The following is a 21,075-nucleotide window of genomic DNA, read 5'->3' as shown; positions in this document are numbered from 1 at the left end:
ACTGAGCTATCAACTTGACGTTTCTTCCTCCTGAGGGATCAAGTTGGGGCCAGGGAGACAAGGCAGTTCTGAGGAGAAGGACCTGCCGGCTGACCCTGCATTACCCCGTGTTACCTCCAATGCAGCAAGATCAATACTTGTGAGCTTTGGCGCTGTGCTGAGCTTTGGGGAAATCATTAAATGCTATACCAAACTAGCCAAAAAATAACTGCATGGCATGGAGACGGAAAGGAGCTGCTGCTTGGGAGTGTGAGCACACAGATGTACACAGATACACACTAAGGTGCCTGCATGGACAATGACACACACATGAGTGCACACACAAGTCACCCATATGTAGATGCAGATACACAGACACATGTTCAAAGACACTCAGAAGCACATGAAGACACACTCAGACACACAGACAGAAACATGCTAATAGACACAAGGACGGGCACACATATAACTGTGCAAAGACCCGCAAACATACTCAAAAATACACAAAAAAGATACAGCTGCACACACAGAAATACAGTCACATGACATTCACATCCACCCGTTTATTCACTTGACTGGTACTTTCTGAGGGCCTACTATGTATGTGTTCAGCCCTTAGCTGCCAGATTCTGGGGAAAAGCTGCTCTGTGCCCTCAAGGAGCTTAGAGTTCACAGAAGGAGGCAGTGGTTAATTAGAGCTATGTGTGACACCTGTCATGTTAAGTGCAGTAGAGATGGAACCCACCATTTCAAGGGAGTGGGGACGTGTCCCTGAGGAAGTGACACTAAACAAGTTCCCAGGGTCAGGGAGGAGGTGACAGGGGCTGTGAGGGAACAGTGTCCCTAGCTGGGGGAGCAGTAATGCACAGGGAGGGGTGGTGCAGAGGAAAATGAAGAAAGCCATGCCAGTCTGGAACATGGACAGCACTGGGAACATGGCTCAAGATCAAGGTCAAGAACAGAGGATGTTCTAGAATTAAGCTAGTGTGATTCGGAAGGTGATTCCAGGAAGTCATGTACGAATAAAAAGAGCACCAAAACACATAAAGCAAAAGTGACAGAAATGAAGGAAGAAATGGATAATTCAACAATCGTAGAGACTTCAGGAACCTTCTTTCAACAGTGCATAGAACATCTAGAGGGAAGATCAAGAAGAAAACAGAAGACGTGCCAGGTATGGAGGGTGGAGGCCAGCTGTGCTGAGCCCAGGTCATGCCGGGGCTTTTTCTCCAAAGGCAATAAGGAACCATTCTAAACGGTTCTTAAATGGTTTCTAACAACCTCACTAGCTTCCACATGTCAAAAAGAGTAGCGTAGGTCAGAGTCTGTGTGTGTGTGCCAAGTCACTTCAGTCGTGTCCGACTCTGTGATCCCATGGACTGCGGCCTGCCAGCCTCCTCTCTGCCCATGGGATTCTCCTCGGAAGAATACTGGAGTGGGTTGCCATTTCCTGCTCCAGGGGATCTTCCCGACCCAGGGAATGAAGTCGTGTCTCTTATGTCTCCTGCACTGGCAGGCGGATTCTTTACCACTGAGCTACTACCAGCATGCTTCCCAGAGTCAGTACAGGTAAACAAATTGGGAGACCAAAGTCCAGGGAGGAGTGATGGGCACGATGGGTTGCTGGCTGGCTAAGTAAATGAATGGATAGATGGAAGGATGGATAATTAGATACACGGATGGATGACTGGATGGATGGATGGATGAAGTCAGCAGGAACAGAAAGTAGATAGCTGGATAAACCACGCAGTGGGTGGATAAAAGTGGGTAAGTGAGCAAATCTATGAATGAACGGATGATGGCAGGTAACTGGACAACCAACCCTGCCAGGCTTCCAGTGTGCGGGTAGTCACAGACAGAAAGGGAAGAAAACTTCTATTTACTGTGTACTCCAGCCCACATTCCCGATAACACCCCAGGTAGACATCCAACCCCTCTCCTACCCAACAGGATCCCCACATATGACAGCCAGGACCTGGTTGGACAGAGCACCCTCATGTGGCCTGTGCTCTTGATATCTACACCATTTAGTCACCATTTTAGTCAAGCAACACTTGAAGACATGCTAGAAACCAGACCCACAAGGCTAGTGTGCGAAGAGCCCTTCTGAGAACATAACTCAAGCCCTGCTGCAACACCTTGAACCTGTTCCATTTTTGAGAAGGGGAATACAACGCCCCTTGGGCCCTGTGTACCTGCCACAAGAGGCCTCTAAAACACCAGCTGGCCATCTGCACAAGGGAAAGAACTACTCCCTTCCTAAGGAAGCACAGCAACCACTTTGCTGGGGCATCAGGAATGTCCCCAGGGAAACCTCCTCCCGCCCTCCCCTCCTTGAATGATGTAGTCAACAATACACTTGCACACACCCAAAGGCTTCTCACCACTAAGACCCTCTCTGGGCAGAGATAACACACCAGACTGTCAAAGAAGCTCTCTTTTATCTATTTTCCAAACATTCCCTCCCTCCTGTCACTGTTCCCTATCAGGCTGAACCCAGTGGGAACCAAGCATACTCTGGACCCTGTTTATCCACTTTCTGAAACTCTCAATGTCCTCTCACTTTCCTGAGAATATAATCCAACTGAATCCATCCCCAACCACGGTCTACAGGGTCTACCTCCCACTCAGACCTCATCTCGTCTCCTACCTTCCCTTCCCTGACCATCCTGTCCCAGCCATACTGGCCTTCCCTCAGTTCCTAGATGTGCCAAGGGGATTCCCACCTCAGGGCCTTTGCACACCACTGTTCCTGTAGCTGCGGAGTCTCTTCCACCTGAACTTTGCTGACTGGCTCCTCATTTTTCAGGCTTCAGCCTAAATGTCACCTACTCAGTAACCACCCTGAATAAACAGATGCCCCTTCATCTTGATTTTAGTAACATGTGGTCATTCCATCCCTCCATTCTCTCTATTGCAGTAATTACACATTAATCTATTTAGTTGACCCTCTCTGTATCCAGCACCTAACACTGTGCTCGGCCCATAGCACACACTAGACAAATATTTGCTATTTGCTGAACATATGTCAGGTTCAGAGAAAAGACTGGCCAGACTGGATTCAAGTGCTTTGTGGCACTGGATACTCCCCAACAATCCGGCCTCTGTTTCCTCATCTGCACAGTGGGGCAACACTATACCTACTGCAAAAGGTTGTTGTGAGGACGAAAGGAGAGAACGGGGTATTGACAAACCAGGGCGGAGACTCCCAGCCCAGCCCTGAGGGGAAGCCAGAAGAGTGAGGACACAGACATCTGAGTGCCAGAGGTTATTTCAGAAGCAGCTGTGGCCCCAAGTCTTGCCTTCCAGAAACCAGAGTGACAAGTTAAGTTTCACCATGAAAGGAAAAAGCTTATGGAGCCAAATATGAAATGTAGAGTATGGGTGATACAGCCAATGAAAGAGGGGCTAGATTTAGCAGTTAAAAAAAAATCTAAAAAACTTTTTAATAAAGCCTACAAGTCTATCCCCTTCTTTCTTTATCAACGACACGATTTATTGACCGAGGAAGCCATATCGACTAAATAAATCTTGATAATGACCAAGGCAGCAATCAATACCTGCTTATTATCAGCCCGGACAGAGAATTTCATTTTGCGGAGCGCAGGCCCAACGACAGGGAGCACCATGCAGTTCTGGACTCCAGTGGGTGGGCCAGGGATGGATGGCTGGGTGGTGCTCATTTTCCAGGACAGGAGACAGGAATCTTTCCTGTGTTATTAATAACCTCCCACCTGCCATCCTACCCCATGTCTCTCATGCTTGTGAGTCGGGATTCATTTCCATGAGCTGACAATGATGAGGTGTTTTAAGATGCTTAAAAATAAAGAGGAAAGCACAAGCATGATGACTATAGGTGGGGAACCCTGGGAGCAGGCAGGGAGTTGGGGGATGGGCTCCGGAAGAGCCCCTAGTGAGTCAAGAGCAGGGACATGAGTGCCCAACAGACCTGGGTCCTGGATTAGAATTCGAGCTCTGCTGCTTGTTGACAATATGGCCTTGAACTTAACCTTCTGTGCCTCAGTCTGCTCAACTGTAAAAGCAGGATAGTAGTAGTTTGTGCTAGGGTTGTGCGAATTAAATCAGATAATATTTGTCAAGGGCTCTAAACACTGTTCAGCATGCATTAAAGGTTGAAAGAACTATTTGTTAAAAAACTGTCAGGACTTCTGCACAGAGAGCTTCCTTCTGATGTTCCAAAGCAAACGCCAGGCCTGGTCTTGCTACGGCCAGCCAAGCAGTATTTGGAGAGGCCTGACCTCCAATCTCGGAGAAGGCAATGGCAAGCCACTCCAGTACTATTGCCTGGAGAATCCCATGGAGGGAGGAGCCTGGTAGGCTGCAGTCCATGGGGTCGCTAGGGGTCGGACACGACTGAGCAACTTCACTTTCATTTTTCACTTTCACACACTGGAGAAGGAAATGGCAACCCACTCCAGTGTTCTTGCCTGGAGAATCCCAGGGGCGGGGGAGCCTGGTGGGCTTCCGTCTATTGGGTCACACAGAGTCGGACACGACTGAAGTGACTTAGCAGCAGTAGCAGCAGCAGACCTCCAATCCAGTGCCTCTCTGCAAGGATCTGGTCCACCTTACTGCTGGCTAGTGATGACCAGGAGGTGAATAAAAATAACAATGATGATGACAATGATAATAAAAGTAATAACAGATGCTCTCGTTTCCTAGGAATGACCATGCTCTGTGCTAAGAGCTTTCCATGCTTCACTGCATCAGTTCAGTTCAGTACTCCTTTCCCAATTTGGAACCAGTCTGTTGTTTCACGTCCATTTCTAACTGTTGCTTCCTGACCTGCATACAGATTTCTCACGAGGCAGGTCAGGTGGTCTGGTATTCCCATCTCTTGAAGAATTTTCCACAGTTTGCTGTGATCCACACAAAGGCTTTGGCATAGTCAATAAGGCAGAAGTAGATGTTTTTCTCGGAGAAGGCAAAGGCAAGCCACTCCAGTACTACTGCCTAGAAAATCCCATGGATGGAGGAGCCTGGTAGGCTGCAGTCCGTGGGGTCGCTAAGGGTCAGACACGACTGAGCGACTGAGCGACTTCACTTTTCACTTTCACACATTGGAGAAGGAAATGGCAACCCACTCCAGTGTCCTTGCCTGGAGAATCCCAGGGACGGGGGAGCCTGGTGGGCTTCCGTCTATGGGGTCACACAGAGTCGGACACGACTGAAGTGACTTAGCAGCAGCAGCAGATGTCTTTCTTGAACCCTCTTGCTTTTTCGATGATCCAACGGATGTTGGCTATTTGATCTCTGGTTCCTCTGCCTTTTCTAAATCCAGCTTGAACATCTCGAAGTTCATAGTTCACGTACTGTTGAAGCCTGGCTTGGAGAATTGTGAGCATTACTTTGCTAGCATGTGAGATGAGTGCCGTAGTCTGAGCATTCTTTGGCATTGCCTTTCTTTGGGATTGGAATGAAAACTGACCTTTTCCAGTCCTGCGGCCACTGCTGAGTTTTCCAAATTGGCTGGCATATCGAGTGCAGCACTTTCATAGCATCATCTTTTAGGATTTGAAATAGCTCAACTGGAATTTCATCATCTCCACTAGCTCTGTTGGTAGTGATGCTTCCTAAGGCCCAATTGACTTCGCACTCCAGGATGTCTGGCTCTAGGTGAGTGATCACACTATCATGATTATCTGGGTCGTGAAGATATTTTTTGTACAGTTCTTCTGTGTATTCTTGCCACCTCTTCTTAATATCTTCTGCTTCTGTTAGGTCCATACCATTTCTGTCATTTATTGAGCCCATTTTTGCATGAAATATTCCCTAGGTATCTCGATTTTCTTGAAGAGATCTCTAGTCTTTCCCATTCTACTGTCTTCCTCTAGTTCTTTGCACTGATTATTGAGGAAGGCTTTCTTATCTCTCCTTGCTATTCTTTGGAACTCTGCATTCAAATGGGTATATCTTTCCTTTCCTCCTTTGCCTTTTGCTTTTCTTGTTTTCACAGCTATTTGTAAGGCCACCTCAGACAACCATTTTGCCTTTTTGCGTTTCTTCTTCTTAGGGATGGTCTTGATCTCTGCCTCCTGTACAATGTCACGAGCCTCCGCCCACAGTTCTTCAGGCACTCTATCAGATCTAAGCCCTTGAATCTATTTCTCACTTCCACTGTATAATTGTAAGGGATTTGATTTAGGTCATACCTGAATGGTCTAGTGGTTTTCCCTACTTTCTTCAATTTAAGTCTGAATTTGGCAATAAGGAGTTCACGATGTGAGCAACAGTCAGTTCCCAGTCACTGCATCAACACCCCCATAAGGTCTCTTCTCTATGAGGTAAAGGTTGTATTTAATTCCCACTTTACAGATAAGGAAACTGACAACTTTGAGAAATCCAGCAAATCACCCAAGGCATCCCAGTTGGGAAACAGCAAGGCCAGGGCCCAAAGCCCATGCTCAAATCATTCCAGGTACTGCTCCCAGGGTAACTGAAATTCAGTGGAAATTGCCTCACAGAATCATCATCATCATATTACTATTACTGCTGTTAACAAAGATCATGATTAACAACAGTCACCATTTTGGGAAGGCTTACAGCAAGCCCAGTCCTAGGCTGTGTCTGTATTGGTTTGTCATTTTTTTACCTCTCACAGCCTTGGAGAAAAGTACTTCTATCCCCAAGCGATTATAAAAGAAAAGCTTTTTGAGGGCAAGAACTTGGTCCGTTTTGTTGACTGCTGCACTCCCAGCACTTTACATTGCACGTGACACACAGCAGGTGCTGAATAATGTTCATTAAGTGAATGAATGAATAATCTGTCTCAACAACCCCGGGAAGCTCTATTTTAGACAGAAAAACTGAGGTCTGGACAGGGTATCTTAGCCATAAAAGGGAAGGGGAGACTCCAGTCCTGACCTCCTGCCTGATTATAAACTAGAAGTCCCAGGGGATGCTGAGCAGGAAATCCCCCCAACTCTAGTGACTCTGTCCAGAGACTCTGATTCCGCTTTGATGCCTGCTGGGCTGATCATATGGACCCATGAACCAGGCTTTAGGAGAAGAATGTCACCTGGATCCCAAAACATGTTAACTGGCTATCTTGTGTCCCCCACAACAGCCATCTCACAGATTGCAGGAACCTGCTTTGAGTTGTCTGTGACTGAGGCCACCAAATCACTGCTAACGGTCCACAGCCTGCCCCAGCAATTAATTAACGGATTTATTAATTAGGATGGGAGCTACTTCCCAGGCCGGAATTGGGGTCACCAGTTTCTAAAGCAAGACTCACAGAGCTAAAGATAAACCCTTGTTCGCTGTGAGTCTGAGGCCTGTGCCCAATTCCCAATCACTCGTGAGAGAAGTTCAGGAGCCAGTGATGGGTGAAGAAGCTGGGGGTCTGGGAGGAGCCGGGTCCCCCAGGGCTGCCTCCCAAGGTAGCATCAAGGCAGATGCTCCCACCTCACCCTGCCTGTGCTATTCATCCACTCCATTATCCAAATATTTATTAAGAACTTACTATGCCCTTGCCCTCCTCAGGGAGGAATACATGCATGTTAGTCACTCAGTCATGTCCAACTCTTTGCAACCTCATAAACTGTAGCCCTCCAGGCTCCTCTGTCCATGGAATTCTCCAGGCAAGAATACTGGAGTCGGTTGTCATTCTCTTCTCCAGGGGATCTTCCCCACCCAGGGACTGAACCCTGGTCTCCTAAATTGCAGGCAGATTCTTTACCATCTGAGCTATCAGGGAAGCCCAGGAAGGAATACAGATGGTAAACAAACGAACAAATAAATATCTATTATCACATCAGGGCAGGGGGCGGGGAGGCATTTTGGAAGCTTAGGGAGGACCTCTCTGAAGTAATATTTAAATAGAGGACTGAATGGACTGAGACAAAACTAAGGAGATGTCTGGGAAATGCAATGGGAACAGCAAGTACAAAAGCCCCGAGGTTGGAATATGTTTGGTGTGTTCAAGGAACAGTGAGGGGGCCAGAGTGCTTGAATAAAAAAGGGGAGGCGTGTCAGGAAATGAGAGCAAAACATAATGAAGGGCTACAAACGGGAATGGAGGACCTACTCACACAGTGGGCCCAGGTAAGAACAGGCCCCCAGAAAGAGGCAACGCGAGTGACACCACCCAGGCTCCCAACAAGTCATAAAAGATACCTCAGTGGGCACTTCCTATGCACTAGGTGCCTTAGGTAGATGTCCAAACCTCATCTCATCTTTCCTGTAGGAAAGTGTGGTCCTTTGAGAAGAAGATACAAAGGCAGGATTACAAGACAAAGAGATTTATCAGGATCAATAACTGCACCCTGCAGGAGGGAGCCAGAATAGAGAAAGGGAGGGAGGGCGTGAGTGAGAGAAGAAGGAAGGAAAGTTGGTAAGTAAGGTTGGCTGGTTAGTGGAAGCACCCTAGACTGCAGAGGAGTCCAGAGCCTGCAAATGAGTCCCATGTGTCCCAGGAACCAGTGTGTTACACTCAGTCCCTGGCTGTGGCAGTTGCGGGTGATCTTCAAGGGCAGGATCTGGTGCCACCTGCCCATCACACTCCCTATAGACAAAGATCTGCAAGGTGCATTCTCAGGGCCACCACTGGGAGGTACCATTATTATATCCACCTGACAGCTGAGAAAGCCAAACCTTAGAAAGAGGAACTAACTTACCCAAGGGACACAGCTAGGAAGAAGCAGAACTGGGATGTGAATCCTGATGGCCCCGTGCCATGATCCCAAGATAAACAGGAGTTGGGGAACTGGGCGTATTTTGCAACAAAGCAAGAATTGGGCTGAATACCTTGTTAAAAAAATAAAAGCAATACTTAAGGTTTGGAAGGAAAGCTACGAGAAACCTAAACAGTGTATTAAAAAGCAGAGAGATCACTTTGCCAACAAAGGTCCATATAGTCAAAGCCATGGTTTTTCCAGTAGTCATGTACGATGTGAGTGTTGAATCAGAAAGAAGGCTGAGCATGCTTTCAAGTTGCGGTGCTGGAGAAGACTCTTGAGAGTCCCCTGGACTGCAAGGAGATCAAACCAGTCAATCTGAAAGGAAATCAACCCTGAATATTCATTGGAAGGACAGTTGCTGAAGCTGAAGCTCCAATACTTAAGCCACTTGATAAAAAGAGCCAATACACTGGAAAAGACTATGATGCTGGGAAATGCTGAAGGCAAAAGGAGAAGAGGGTGGCAGAGGATGAGATGGTTAGATAGCATCGCTGACTCAATAGACAGGAATTGAGCAAACTCTGGGAGATACTGGAGGACAGAGGAGAGACTGGCGTGCTGTAGTCCATGGGGTCACAATGAGACAGATAGGACTCAGCAACTGAACAACAACAAAGGCTGATATGGTGTTTGACAGTTTACAAAGTACTCATTGAGACAGATTCACTCCAGGCCACATGTGCTAAATAATCTTATACTTCCTCCTTACTCCCAACTGACAGATGCCAAGAGTGAGGATAAAGGAGGGTCCAACAGGGCTTCCCTGCTGGCTCAGTTGGTAAAGAAATTGCCTGCAGTGCAGGAGATCTGAGTTCAATTCCTGGGTCCGGAGGATGCCCTGGAGAAGGAAATGGCAACCCACTCCAGTATTCTTGCCTGGGAAATCCCACGGACAGAGCCTGGTGGGCGACAGTCCATGGGGTTGCAAGAGTCAGACATGACTTAGCGACTAAATCACCACCACAATAGCCACGCAGAATCTATGACCAGCTTCACTGCCTTCCTCCAGTTTCTTGCACACACTATTTTTCCACACACCTCAAGGTATTACCACACGCTATTCCCAAGGATGCTTCTTCCTGACCTTGTCCTTGACACCTTGGCTAAAGGGTCACTTCTTCCAGGAGGGCTCCCTTGATGCTCAGACTCAGGCAGTTTTTTGCCACATGCTATCTCAGAATCAAATGTCCGTGTGTGACTACACACCTGTTTGTCCATTAAGATATGCATCCACCCCCCTCCATTGTCTGTGGGCTAAGTGAGGACTGGCACTTTGTCTTCCGGTTCACCATGATATTGCCAGTATATTATTATTATTTATGATATTTATTTATTATAATTTACACAATTTTTAGTTATACTGTGAGTGAATATATTGGGTTGGCCAAAAAGTTTGTTCATGTTTTTCCGTACCATCTTATGGAAAACCCTGAATGAATTTTTTGGCTAAACCAATATATTTTCAAAGTGTAGGACAACAGCAGTCATTATTATTAACATTATATAGCACATTTATGTGCCAGGCACAGATTTCACACTTTACATGCACTAACGCACCTAATCCACAATCCTTAAGGAGGCAGATACTACTATTATCCCTGTTTTACACAAGAGAGAAAACCGAGGCTCAAAAAGGTTAAGTGATTTGCCCAAGGTCACACAGCTGATAAGTGGCAGAGCTGGGATAGGGCCAGGCCCCCTGGCTCCAAGTCCTCACTAAATATCTTGGGGAGTGGGAGACTGTAGGGCTTGATTTTCCAGCCCACACTACACACCTCAGATCCCCAGAGCCCATGGACACTCAAACCGACCAACACCTCAAATAGGTACCCCCAGGCTCTGAGTGCCTGCCTCACTTCAGGAAATCTGCACTCGACCTGGCTGTCCTGGTGACCCCTGTGGTCTCTCTGTCTGCAGCACCCACACTCCAAACAGCTGGCTGGACAAGTCAATCGACCATAATGGTTCCCGGGGAGCCACTTACCCCGTCAAGTTTGAGCAACGGCGGTTCAGAGAGTCTTAAGCACTGCTCGGCTCCGGGCGTCTGGGGCAGACAACCAGCTCAGGCCAAAGAGGTTGGAGGATTGATTTTTTTTCTCTTTCTTTCTTTTTAATGACAAACGCGTATCTTGGAAATGCTGTTTCACTCGGCTGAAGGATGGCAGATGGGGTGCACAGGGAAAGGACTAGGAAGGAGGGGACAAGCCGCCGGCCCACTTTGAGGGTGACTGAGCTACTGAGGAAAAGCAGAGAGAGCAGGCTAATCACGTATCTTCATGAAGCTGGTCAGGGCCTTTCAGTTTTTCTGAAAAGGCAGCTTCATCTGACATTTGGCACTTGGAGAATGGCAGCCAGTGGCCTTGACAGCTACCCTCCTCATGACCCCTGGAGCTGGTCTGATCCACTACAGACCCTCAGCCCAGGGTCTCTGCACCACTGTTCCCTCTGCATGTCATGCCCTTGCTAGGTCTCCGTTCCCTGCCGAGTGCGGCCAGAGTGTAGGATTTGTACAGGATACTGGATATCTGAATTTCTTAGGCAACATCTGTGTTTTAAATGCTGAGAAGCTTATTTAAAAAAAAGTGTTTTTAAATATTGCACTAATCTGGACAGATATATCTGTGGCCCAGACATAGCTCCCAGACTGCAACCTCTATAGTCCGAGTTCCCAAGATATAAGAAATCACATATAATATTAGTAATATATTAATATAGTAAGTAATTAATGGAGTAAAAGAGAAGAGAAAAGTGCCCAGTAATCTCTAAAACAAGCATGCAAGGCCAGCAAATTCCAGGATCCACTGCTCATTTGGTTTTCTCACTCCTCTCTTACTCTCTAAAAATACCAACAACAATAAGAAGTAAAACACTTATGGAACAGTAACTGTGGGTCCCAAACTGTGCTAAGCACTTTCACATTTAAAGAGCTTTAATCTTTAAGAGCAATCTGAAAGATGGAGATTACTATTAGTTCCATTTAGAGACAAGGAAATAAGGCCTAGAGAGGTTAAGTGACCCATCCAAAAATCACAGCGCCAATAGGCGATGGAACCAGGACTGGAAGCTAGACAGGGGCACCTCACCATCTTGGCTCCTCCTACTTCCCTCTTGAGGGAAAGGGTAGAGAACAAGCTTCTGGAACTACATGTGATCCACCTTAACATTCTTAACTGGAAAGTGAAACACTCCAGCCATGCTACAGCCATCATTACAGACCTGTAGACCAGACTCAGCAAACTGCGGCCTTCAGGCCAAATCCAGCCCTTCTCCTGTTTTTGTAAAGTTTTCCTGGAATACAACCATTCACATTCATTTTTATTGTCTATGGCTATTTTCACGCCACGGTGGCAAAACTGAGTGCTTGCAACACAGACCACGTGGTTCACAAAGCCTAAAGCATATTATTACCTGCCAACTTTTCTTCACGGGAAAAGTTTGCCAACCCTGACAGCAGACCTAGATGGTTTCTAAAGAGCCTAGAGAGAAGCCACCTCTGAGAAGGTCATGAGGTTGAAACCTTCAGGGAAACACCGCCCTTAAAGAAGGGGGAGCACATTTGTACATTAAAGGGTACTTGAAGCTCCTTCAGGTGTTTGGGGTGAGACCAAATGAAAAGGAACCAGCCATGGGAAGATCAGCAGAAAGAGTCCCAGGCAGAGGGAACTGCAAGTGCAAAGTCCCTGAGGTAAGAATGTGCTTGACGAGTCTGAGGGACCAAAAGACCACTGTGACTAGAACAAAGCAAGTAGAGGAGAGACGCCGGAGATGAAGTCAGAAGGATAACGGCAGGGGCGGGGGTGGGGGCGCTCGACTACCTGGAGTCTTACAATCAGGGGAAAGGACTCTGAATTTTTACATTAAGTATGACAGGAATTGATTGTTCATATCCTACAAAACACTACAAACCATTTTCTGAAGGGATCCTCAAGGCTTAGAAACCAAGAACTCCATTCCAGACATGATTTTTTTTATCTCAAAATTCTGCTCAAGAGGCCAATGGCACCTCATCACTGCCAATATGGGCCCTGAGGTCATGAAAAGGCAATACATTTAACTGGCACACAAAGTATGTCAGCATCCTTCCCTTTACAGCAACCAAGTACAGCAAACCAGATGAGCACAACCAGTCTATGTGATGGATTAAGAAATGGGAGACTTGGAATGTTAGGGGATTCACCCAGGAGTGCTAGAGACTGTACTTCTTAGCTGCTCTTGGGGCCCTTCCCCTCTGCCTACTACTTCCACCTTCCCTGACACCTTTGATATAAGCCACTGTCATTAAGAAAGAGCATCTCCCAGACAGAAAAATCAAAGAGAAGACCGAACCCTGATTTCCTAAGGCAGAAACAAAGGCAGGCCACTATCTCAGTCACCTTCCCACGCTCAACCTCTGCCAGGCTCAGTCTGAGTTAGATAACTGGAAGCCACCAGAAATTCAGCCCTTTCAGAAAGCAACAGAGAAAACCATAGTTTTTGGACAGCCACGTCGACCATCATCCAGGATCAAATTTAGCACCAGCTGAGGTGCTCACGTTTGAAATTCTATCTGACGGAAGAAAGGTTACCACAACAGAATGTCAAGTTCGAAGACAGAATCCTCCCTTTAACAGAAGAGTTTTAAAAAAGAAGAAAGAAAGAAAAAGGAAAGAAAAAAAAAGCACCACCACCATCAGAAAAGCTGTTCCCTCTGGTCAAAATAGCACTGTGCTCATCTGAAATAACCCACCGAGACGCTTATTTGCTTCTTTAGGCTTGTCCGTGGTTTCTCAATTTTCTACAGTGAATTCAGGTATTAATAAAAGAAACTTCGAGACCTCCAACAGCAAAAGCGGTCAAGGATGAGACATTGCTCATTTTTCTTCCAACATTCAAAGAGAGGCCCATCTTTGGGAAGCAATTTCTGTCAAGTTGAGAAATTCAGAATTTTGGGATGCCCAGAAAAGACTGCTGGGTTCTTTATATAAATTCTCAACACCTGTTTCTAGCTCCTTCTGCAAAATAGGCTCACAGGGTGTGGCTTGCAATGAATTGGAGAGGCAGATGGAATGGGGTCACCCACTGGTTGGACTTGGAAGGGTCCAGGGGGCTGGCCAATGGTTTGGTCGTATTCACAGAGCTGCTGCTAGAAATCTCCCCTAATCCCTTCTGTCTCCCGCCACTCCCTCTCCTCCCGCTCCAACCTCCCACAGCCTTCACCTAATTCCAGTCCATCTCATGGGCCTGGGCTTGGGCCACACCAAGCCTGGTCTGCTCATGCTCCCCACCCCGGCAGCAATTCTATTACAGCAAAGTTTCCAAAGTTAGGATTCCGCCAACAGGGCTGATAGCTTATTTACTGCTGTCATCTAAAGAAAGAGGAATTTTGACACATTGTTAAATGATAGCACATTTAGATAAGTCAAGCTGTCAGAGGCTCTAATGGATGTCTAAACTCTCTGTGGCTGATATGTAAAATTTATGCACTTCAGAATATCATAAGGTTATAATATTTTAATCACATCCACGCTCTTTTCTAAACTTTGAGCTGAGAAAAACATTTCATCAAGTCCCATCTCCCGTACGCCAAGAAATTGAGCCTTCCTAGAAGTTTCTCCAAAACTCCTTACAAAAAGTCCAGCTTATCTCATTTGAGGACCCATCAGTTTTCCTCCCTAAAGGCTCACACCCCAAGCAGAATTTGCCTTTTCCTCCCAGGTTTGTACAGTGTGATCCTTCCAGCCAACCTCTTTCCTCCCAAGAAACAGATGTGCATTCAGACTGAGCACCAACTCTTGTTAGCTTGATTAACACTCTTTGAAGGAAAAAAAAAAAAAGATATCACGAGAGACTGGACCCAGAGCATCATTAAAAAAAGTGGCAAAGTAAAGCAGAAAAAGAAAATCATAAAGGTATGAATCCGGTTACGACGACTATACACAGAAAAGCCATAAAAAAATACTGCATTAGTAATGTTCACCATAAAGCAATCTTATAACCAAATGAAATATGCCTAGCATTAACTTTGGGATAGAATTTTATTTCTTCTCGTTTCCTGGACTGCTAGCAGCCGAGAGAAAAAGCAGCAGCAAAGAAAGGGGAAGCAGTTTCAGGGATCCTGAAGCAGGGTACCAAATGTCATAGCATCTTCACCATCATTAAGACTGCTGACAGACTTCCATCCTAGGAAAACAGCCCCACTGTGTCCAGAGATGGCACTGGAAGGAATAATAACCAGACTGCTTCTATATTTGAAAAATATATACTTCCAGAGGGCTGTGCATGGGCCAGTACAAGGTCACCTTCTTGCCAGTATCGGAGTGGGGTCGGTAGCACGGTCTGGCCTGGGGACATGGGCCGCCTTTGCTGCCTTGGCCACTCCAACACTCAGCGACCAGGCTGCATGAAACCATTGAATTGAAGCTATATACACCTCCTCACACTCACAAACATCTGGGGCCACAGGACAAGTGAGCCCAAAGCTCTTGGCCTGCACAGGGCCTGCAGTGGGGGCCACCTTTCCTACCCAGATCTTGGAACGAGCCAGCTGAAGTTTTCCTTTCTGGCTATCTCCCCTGTAAACGGAAAGTGGGAACGGAAAAAAATGAAAATAAAAGTGTGGCATAGGAGTCATTAGCATTATGCACAAGAGATGATCCGAGGCGAAAGTGCTTAGGCTCATAATCCGTGTCCAACAAAAATGCCATCAGTGAGAATATGGGGCTGGGTGGGGGGCGAAGGCCTGTTGGGCAGGGGAAAACCTGAACATTTCAGGACGAGGGTGGAGACCACGGCAGGTGTGAGGGCCTCAATGTCTGTACACCACCGCCACATGCACCTCTGTTTTCTTAAAGTGCACAGCTTTTCAAACTCCCAAAGGGACTTAATATCCATGTAAATGAGGTTAACCCTTTCCCCAGAGCCCTCTCCTTTTGTGCCAAACACACCAGCCATTGTTTTAATGAACATAACCCTCCCTCCTGCACCCTAAGTATACACCCTGTGTGGGGAGAGGTCCTGGCTCTATTTTCCCATCACCTGAACAAGGCTTTCCACCCTCCCCATCTTCATCCTTTCCAGTTCAAATGTGCTTTTTCACCTCAGCATCTTCTAAAACCCTAACAAAGGGTTCCCAGATCAATGGGAGTCCAACTGGAATCAAGATCTGGGTGACCTCAACAGCTCCACAAAAGACCCCTGAGCCTGAGACAGGAAAGACTTGAGGTTCAACAACCCCTCCACTCCAGCTCAGAAATCAGCCCCCTGGGAGCCGCACCCACCCCTCAGCACCCAGCCCAGGTCTCACTCCACCTCCCGGTTGCAGCCCAAGCTCCCCAGATTGAAAACGAGTTATCTAATGAAAATTGTGTTAACTGACATTCCGGCCAACCGGGAGCAAATACCAGCGCTGTAAATCTCGCTGCGGAAATTTTCTCCAGCCCAGAATAACAATAGGACCCTGCAAAGGGCTTTCGCCAGCCCTTCTGGTTCCTCTCCTCTTGTCTGCCACGTTCTTGTCATTCCTTATGTTACAGAACATCAATCATAAATAAAGACGCTGTCCCCCAGCCGTGCCCGGGTCTCATTTACAAACATTAGCAGGGAATACGATTACCATTGGCCTTCGTGCCAAGCCCAATGTGGCTGCCCAACTCTTTCTCTCCCATTCTCTCTCTCTCCCTCCCCCATCCCCCACTCTTCCAGAAAGGCCACTTTAGCATCGTTTAAAACAGCAACCACAGCTCACAGCCCTGCCCGCCTCAGATGGCCACCAAACTGTAGCCCCAACTCGAGTGAGGACCTGGAATTGCAAGGCACTTGCAGTTATTAACTGCATGCCTGAGTGCCCCGATTTTCTCTCCAGCTCACTGGCTTTGAAGGAGGGGGCCTGCGGGGAGTGAGGGGTTAGAAAGGAGGGGGGTTGGGAAGCCACCAGGAGGAGGGGGGCACTGCAACCACTTATCAGAAGAAACTTAACGAGATTTGCAGGCGGATTTAAAAAAAAAAAAAGCGGGTCCCTTTTTATCTCCAGACTGATGCTCTCCCTTCTTCCAAGAATGTCAAGGCCAAGGCAGGATGCTTTAATCGCCCGGTAACCAGCACCACTTCCCCGCCCCTTGTTCCCACCGCGCCTCGGAAAGACTCCTGGGTTTGGGGGCTTGTCAGGAGCATCCCGGGGCACCTGGGAAAGGAGAGAGGCTAGCGGTGTGCCTCCTGTGCGCAGTTCTCTGTGAGATTCCACCCCGCGGCCCAGTCTCCTATTGGGCCAGAAAGAATAACCCCCAAATCCGGAGGAGACACACAGACTCCCAGAAGTGCTGGAGTTTGGAAGGGAGCCGCCCCAGGGAGAGAGAAGGAAAAGGGAAAGAAAAGACTAGAGAGAGCAGAAAAGAGAGCAGTGGCGGAGAGGAAAAGCAGGAGGCAGAAAACAGCGAGGGAATCTCCTATTTAAAAGTTCCAGTGGGCCCAAGAGCCCGAAGTCACCTGCTCTGCGCAGCTCCCGGCTCTCCAAGGCCCCTGAGGCAGGAGCGCAAACTTGAGCGCGCCCCGGGCCCATTTCCACCGCCCGTCCCCACCTAGACTTGGAAAGAGGTTGGCAAGGGGGATAAAGCAAGAGGCAAAGACGAACCCCGAGAACCCGGCCCGAGGAGAGGTCTGCCGGTGCAGGCGGCCAGTCCGGCGGTGGTGGCTGCAGCGGCTGGGGCGGCAGCAGCGGCCCCCGGGTGGCGGCGCGTCCGGGCTGCGCAGCGAGGCGGGCGGCGGCGGCGGAGGTGCCGGCGGGCGGCGGGGCGCGGAGCCGCCTCCTAGCCAACCCCGGATGCCTCCCCCCCACTCCTCCTCCTCCTCCTCCCAGCCCGCCAGCTCCCTCCCTCCCTCGCCCGAGCCCCAGCCGGGCGCGGACAGGCACGCGGCGCGCTTCGCGGCCTCCCCGGGCGCCGCGAAGTTGGGAGGCGCGCAAAGTGCGGCGCACGGGGGGTCGCCCGAGGTCCCGCCTGCAGCCCCCTGCCTGGGACCGCAGACCCTGCCTTCCTCGCGCCTCACTCCGCCGCTCACCCGCCGGCTCGCTCCCCGGGCCATGGGCTCACTAGCGCTTCTCCATGGTCGCAGCGGCTAATCGATGATTGAACCGAACAAAGAGCAGCGGCGAGATCAATTCCTAATACCTATCGATAGGCAGCGGGCAGTCGAGCTCCTGCGAGCCCCAGCAGCCGCCGCCCGCCTCCCCAGGGCGCCCGACCGCCCTCCCGGGGACCTCCCCAGTGCGCCCAGGGCGCGCCCGAGGGCTCCCCACGGCCGCGCGGCCGGTGCTGCCCGCACTAACCTGGAGTCGCCGTAGATCAAATCGCTTCCAATATTGAAACATCGATCCCACATTGGCGGCCATCTTGGGGGCTATTCGAGACGCACACACACAAGAGTTTGGCTTTTCTCAATGGCTGCACTCAATATCCGGGCTGGACTCCCCCCAGCCCCGGGGCCGCCGCCGGCAGTCCGGGCCCTGCGCGCCACCGCCCGGGGCCCCTCGGGCACCCCCCGGCCTCCTGCCACCCGCTGCCCCTCGGCGCCGCCGCGCCGCCGCCGCCGGGCCCGGGAGCCGCGCGCCCCCCCCAACCCCCGGAGGGCGCGGGAGGAGGGCTCGGGGCGGGGAGCTGGGCGCCCGCCCGGGGGAGGCGGCCGGGGATGGGGTGGGAGGAGAGGAGTGGGGGGGAGGCAGCGTCTCCGAGAGGCGCTGGCGCCGCCGCTGCCCTGCCTGCAGCCGGCTCCCGGGCCCGCGGAGCGCTCGCTGCATCTCCCCCCCCAAGTCCGGGGTCGGTGTGCCGCGCGATTGCACTTGACTTTGGCTTTTGCAAACTTATCAATACTGACGTAACGTGCTGATCAATGCAAAGGGAAGTTTGTGGGGGCAGGAGGCGGCGGGTGCGTGGGGCGCCTACCCTCGCCTCGCACCTGTCTATCCCCCATCCCCAGCAATGCATACTTAAAAAAAAAAAGTTAATAGTTTGCAATGCATTTTTTTTTCTTTTGCAATCGGAGCACACAACACGTGCCTCGGGCTGCCGCCGCTCCTTCGCCAGCCAGCTAAGCTTCGCATCCGAGGGTAGCAGCCGCCAGCTAGAGCTGTGTAGACTACCCTGCCGGCGGGTTGTTGGGAGCCGGCCAGTGGGCGGGTGGCAGCCGCCCGGGGGCGCCACTGAGTTGTCGGAAATGTCACCACTGCCGTGCGCAGGGTCCACGCCATTATAGAGTTATATTATTAGGAGGCGATGTCTTGTCTTGGTCAAAGCACTGGGTTCTTTCCGGGGGTCCTCTGCAATAGAGATTCTTGTTATTAGTTTCAGGAGCCTTTAGTCCAGTTACTTGGGCTCCTCACAACTTTAGAATGGGAGGTCGTTTTACTGTTCCCATTACTGGAGAGGGTTCTTAGCCAAACCTCTGGAATGGTTTCTCCCCCAACAGTGGGTTCGCTTTTATCGTTATATGTTGAGGGGGGCCTAGCCTAGCTCTGGATCATTAACAGCTACAGATGTCTCTGCCACTGTTACAATCATTATTCCGGGTCCTTAGCCTAGTTGGGGACCCCAGGCTCCTTCCCAGTATGGGCCTCCTTTATTATGATTGTCTTTTGGGAGAGAGTCTTTAGCCCAGCTGGAGGGAAATTCTGGTCTTCTGCAATTTTTCAGACGCTGGACAGCAGGGGTGGCTAGATTTCTTTCACATTTTTTCCATGGTCTTTCCTCTGCAAGGGAGAAGTCCCCAGTCTCCTCCCAAGGTCCTACACCCACCAACCAGGAGGAACTCAGACCTCCCAACCCCCTTCATAACTAACACTTCGCCTGACCCAGCAGTCACCCTTTCTGACATATCCCCCTACCAATCCTACCCTAGCCTCTGCCCCACCCCACCCCCAAAAAGGAGACATTCCCCCGCTTTTTCTCTGGGCAAAAGATTTGCTTTTATAGACAGCAAATGGAAATTATATTCTCTTTTTATGACCCAGCTTGGACTTCTGACATCACTCTTGGTCTGGGACAATAGATCAATACAGAGGGTTATAAAAAAGATAAAGTTTAGAAGAGTTGTAAAGAAGAAAGAATCGTGATGGATATTTTTGATGATTTTCCAATATTTGTGTCTTGGAACACGTGCTTCAAGGCAATTAAAGTTTTTAATGTAATGTAAATAATTGTTTCATAAATGCTTCAAAAGAAGGTGTGATCTTTCTAAGCAATCACTTGAGCTGTTTAAAAAATGTAATGTGATTTAAACAAGGATACAGTATTTCTGTTACCATCCCCATACATTTTCCATAAGGCCTGGGTAAATATATTAATGCACAAGTTGAAAGACTCATAAGACCAGAAGTACAGCGTTCACCAAGATGTAATGAATTAGGCCTAGTTAGCAATTCCGAGTGGCCTGTTTCCTTGCCAGATTAAATTGCACGTGATGTGTGGTTTATCTCAGCTCTCGATAACTTCACGTTTAAATTACAGCTCTCATTCTGCAAAATGAATTTAGGGAAATTTCATAACTATCGCATGGCAATTTTTTTTAATGGCTACATTTTCTCCTGAGCATCTGTAAAGCTTGCAGCTTCCTTGTCTTTGAGTCTGTTTTTTAAAGACCTGTAGTAGAAAATCTGGAGTGAGTGTGAAACCTTTCAAAGCAATTTTTAACAAATCAAGGTTTTGATGAAAGATTATTTTAAATTTACATCTGATCGCTTTTCGGCCTTTTGGCTAAGATCAAGTGTAAATTTACATCTGACTTTGCAGTCATGGAACTGACATCGTATACCTCCTGATATGATGTACGGAGAAGGATACACCACCACTTCTGTGGTATTTGTGCATAATCTGAATCTAATTGTGAAGAAATATCAGATAAACCCAAATGGAGGGGTAATTCTAGAAAATAAACAGCTAGTCTGTTTAAAAATGTCAGTGTCACATGAAACACACACAGACTGGGGAACTATTCTAGATTAAAGAAAGCAAAAAAGATCTGACAAGCGATTAAAATATATGATCCGGGGTTTTCTTTTACTAGAAAGTGCATTAACTGAAGCCAATAGCAAAGTTAGAATAAATCAACAGATTAGATAATAGTATTGTATCAATGTTAATTTCCTGATTTTAATCATTGCACTGTGGCTATATAACAACATATCCTTCAGAGAGAATATTAAAGTATTCAGGAGTAAAGGGAAAGCCATCATGCCTGCAACTAGCTCTCAAACAGTACAGACAAAAACAATATGCATCTGTTTATCAGAATCTATCTGTAAAGAAAGAATGATATAGCAAATGTTGCAAAATGTTAACATTTGAGGACTCCAGAGGAAGTGTACACAGAAATTCTTGGCACTTTCTTTGCAACCTTTCTGGGAATCTGAAATTATGTCAAAAGACAAAGT

General features: G+C 48.4%; 1 protein-coding gene across 2 annotated transcripts in view; it reads right to left on the bottom strand.

The window, feature by feature from the left end:
- The window catches only part of CUX2 (cut like homeobox 2), a 277,084-nt gene extending 258,972 nt beyond the window's left edge, over positions 1–18,112 (bottom strand). For both annotated transcript variants that reach the window (XM_055405600.2, XM_055405601.2), the window contains exon 1: positions 17,980–18,112. In XM_055405600.2, the coding sequence (XP_055261575.1) occupies positions 17,980–18,042 (63 nt within the window). In that variant the 5' untranslated portion in view covers positions 18,043–18,112. The remainder of the gene's footprint in view (positions 1–17,979) is intronic.
- Positions 18,113–21,075: the final 2,963 nt, after the last annotated feature.

The sequence above is a fragment of the Moschus berezovskii genome, chromosome 19, assembly GCF_049115385.1.
Source record: "Moschus berezovskii isolate FMDL1 chromosome 19, NW_MosBer_1.0, whole genome shotgun sequence".
NCBI lineage: Eukaryota > Metazoa > Chordata > Mammalia > Artiodactyla > Moschidae > Moschus > Moschus berezovskii.
This window is presented reverse-complemented; position numbering and strand designations above follow the sequence as displayed.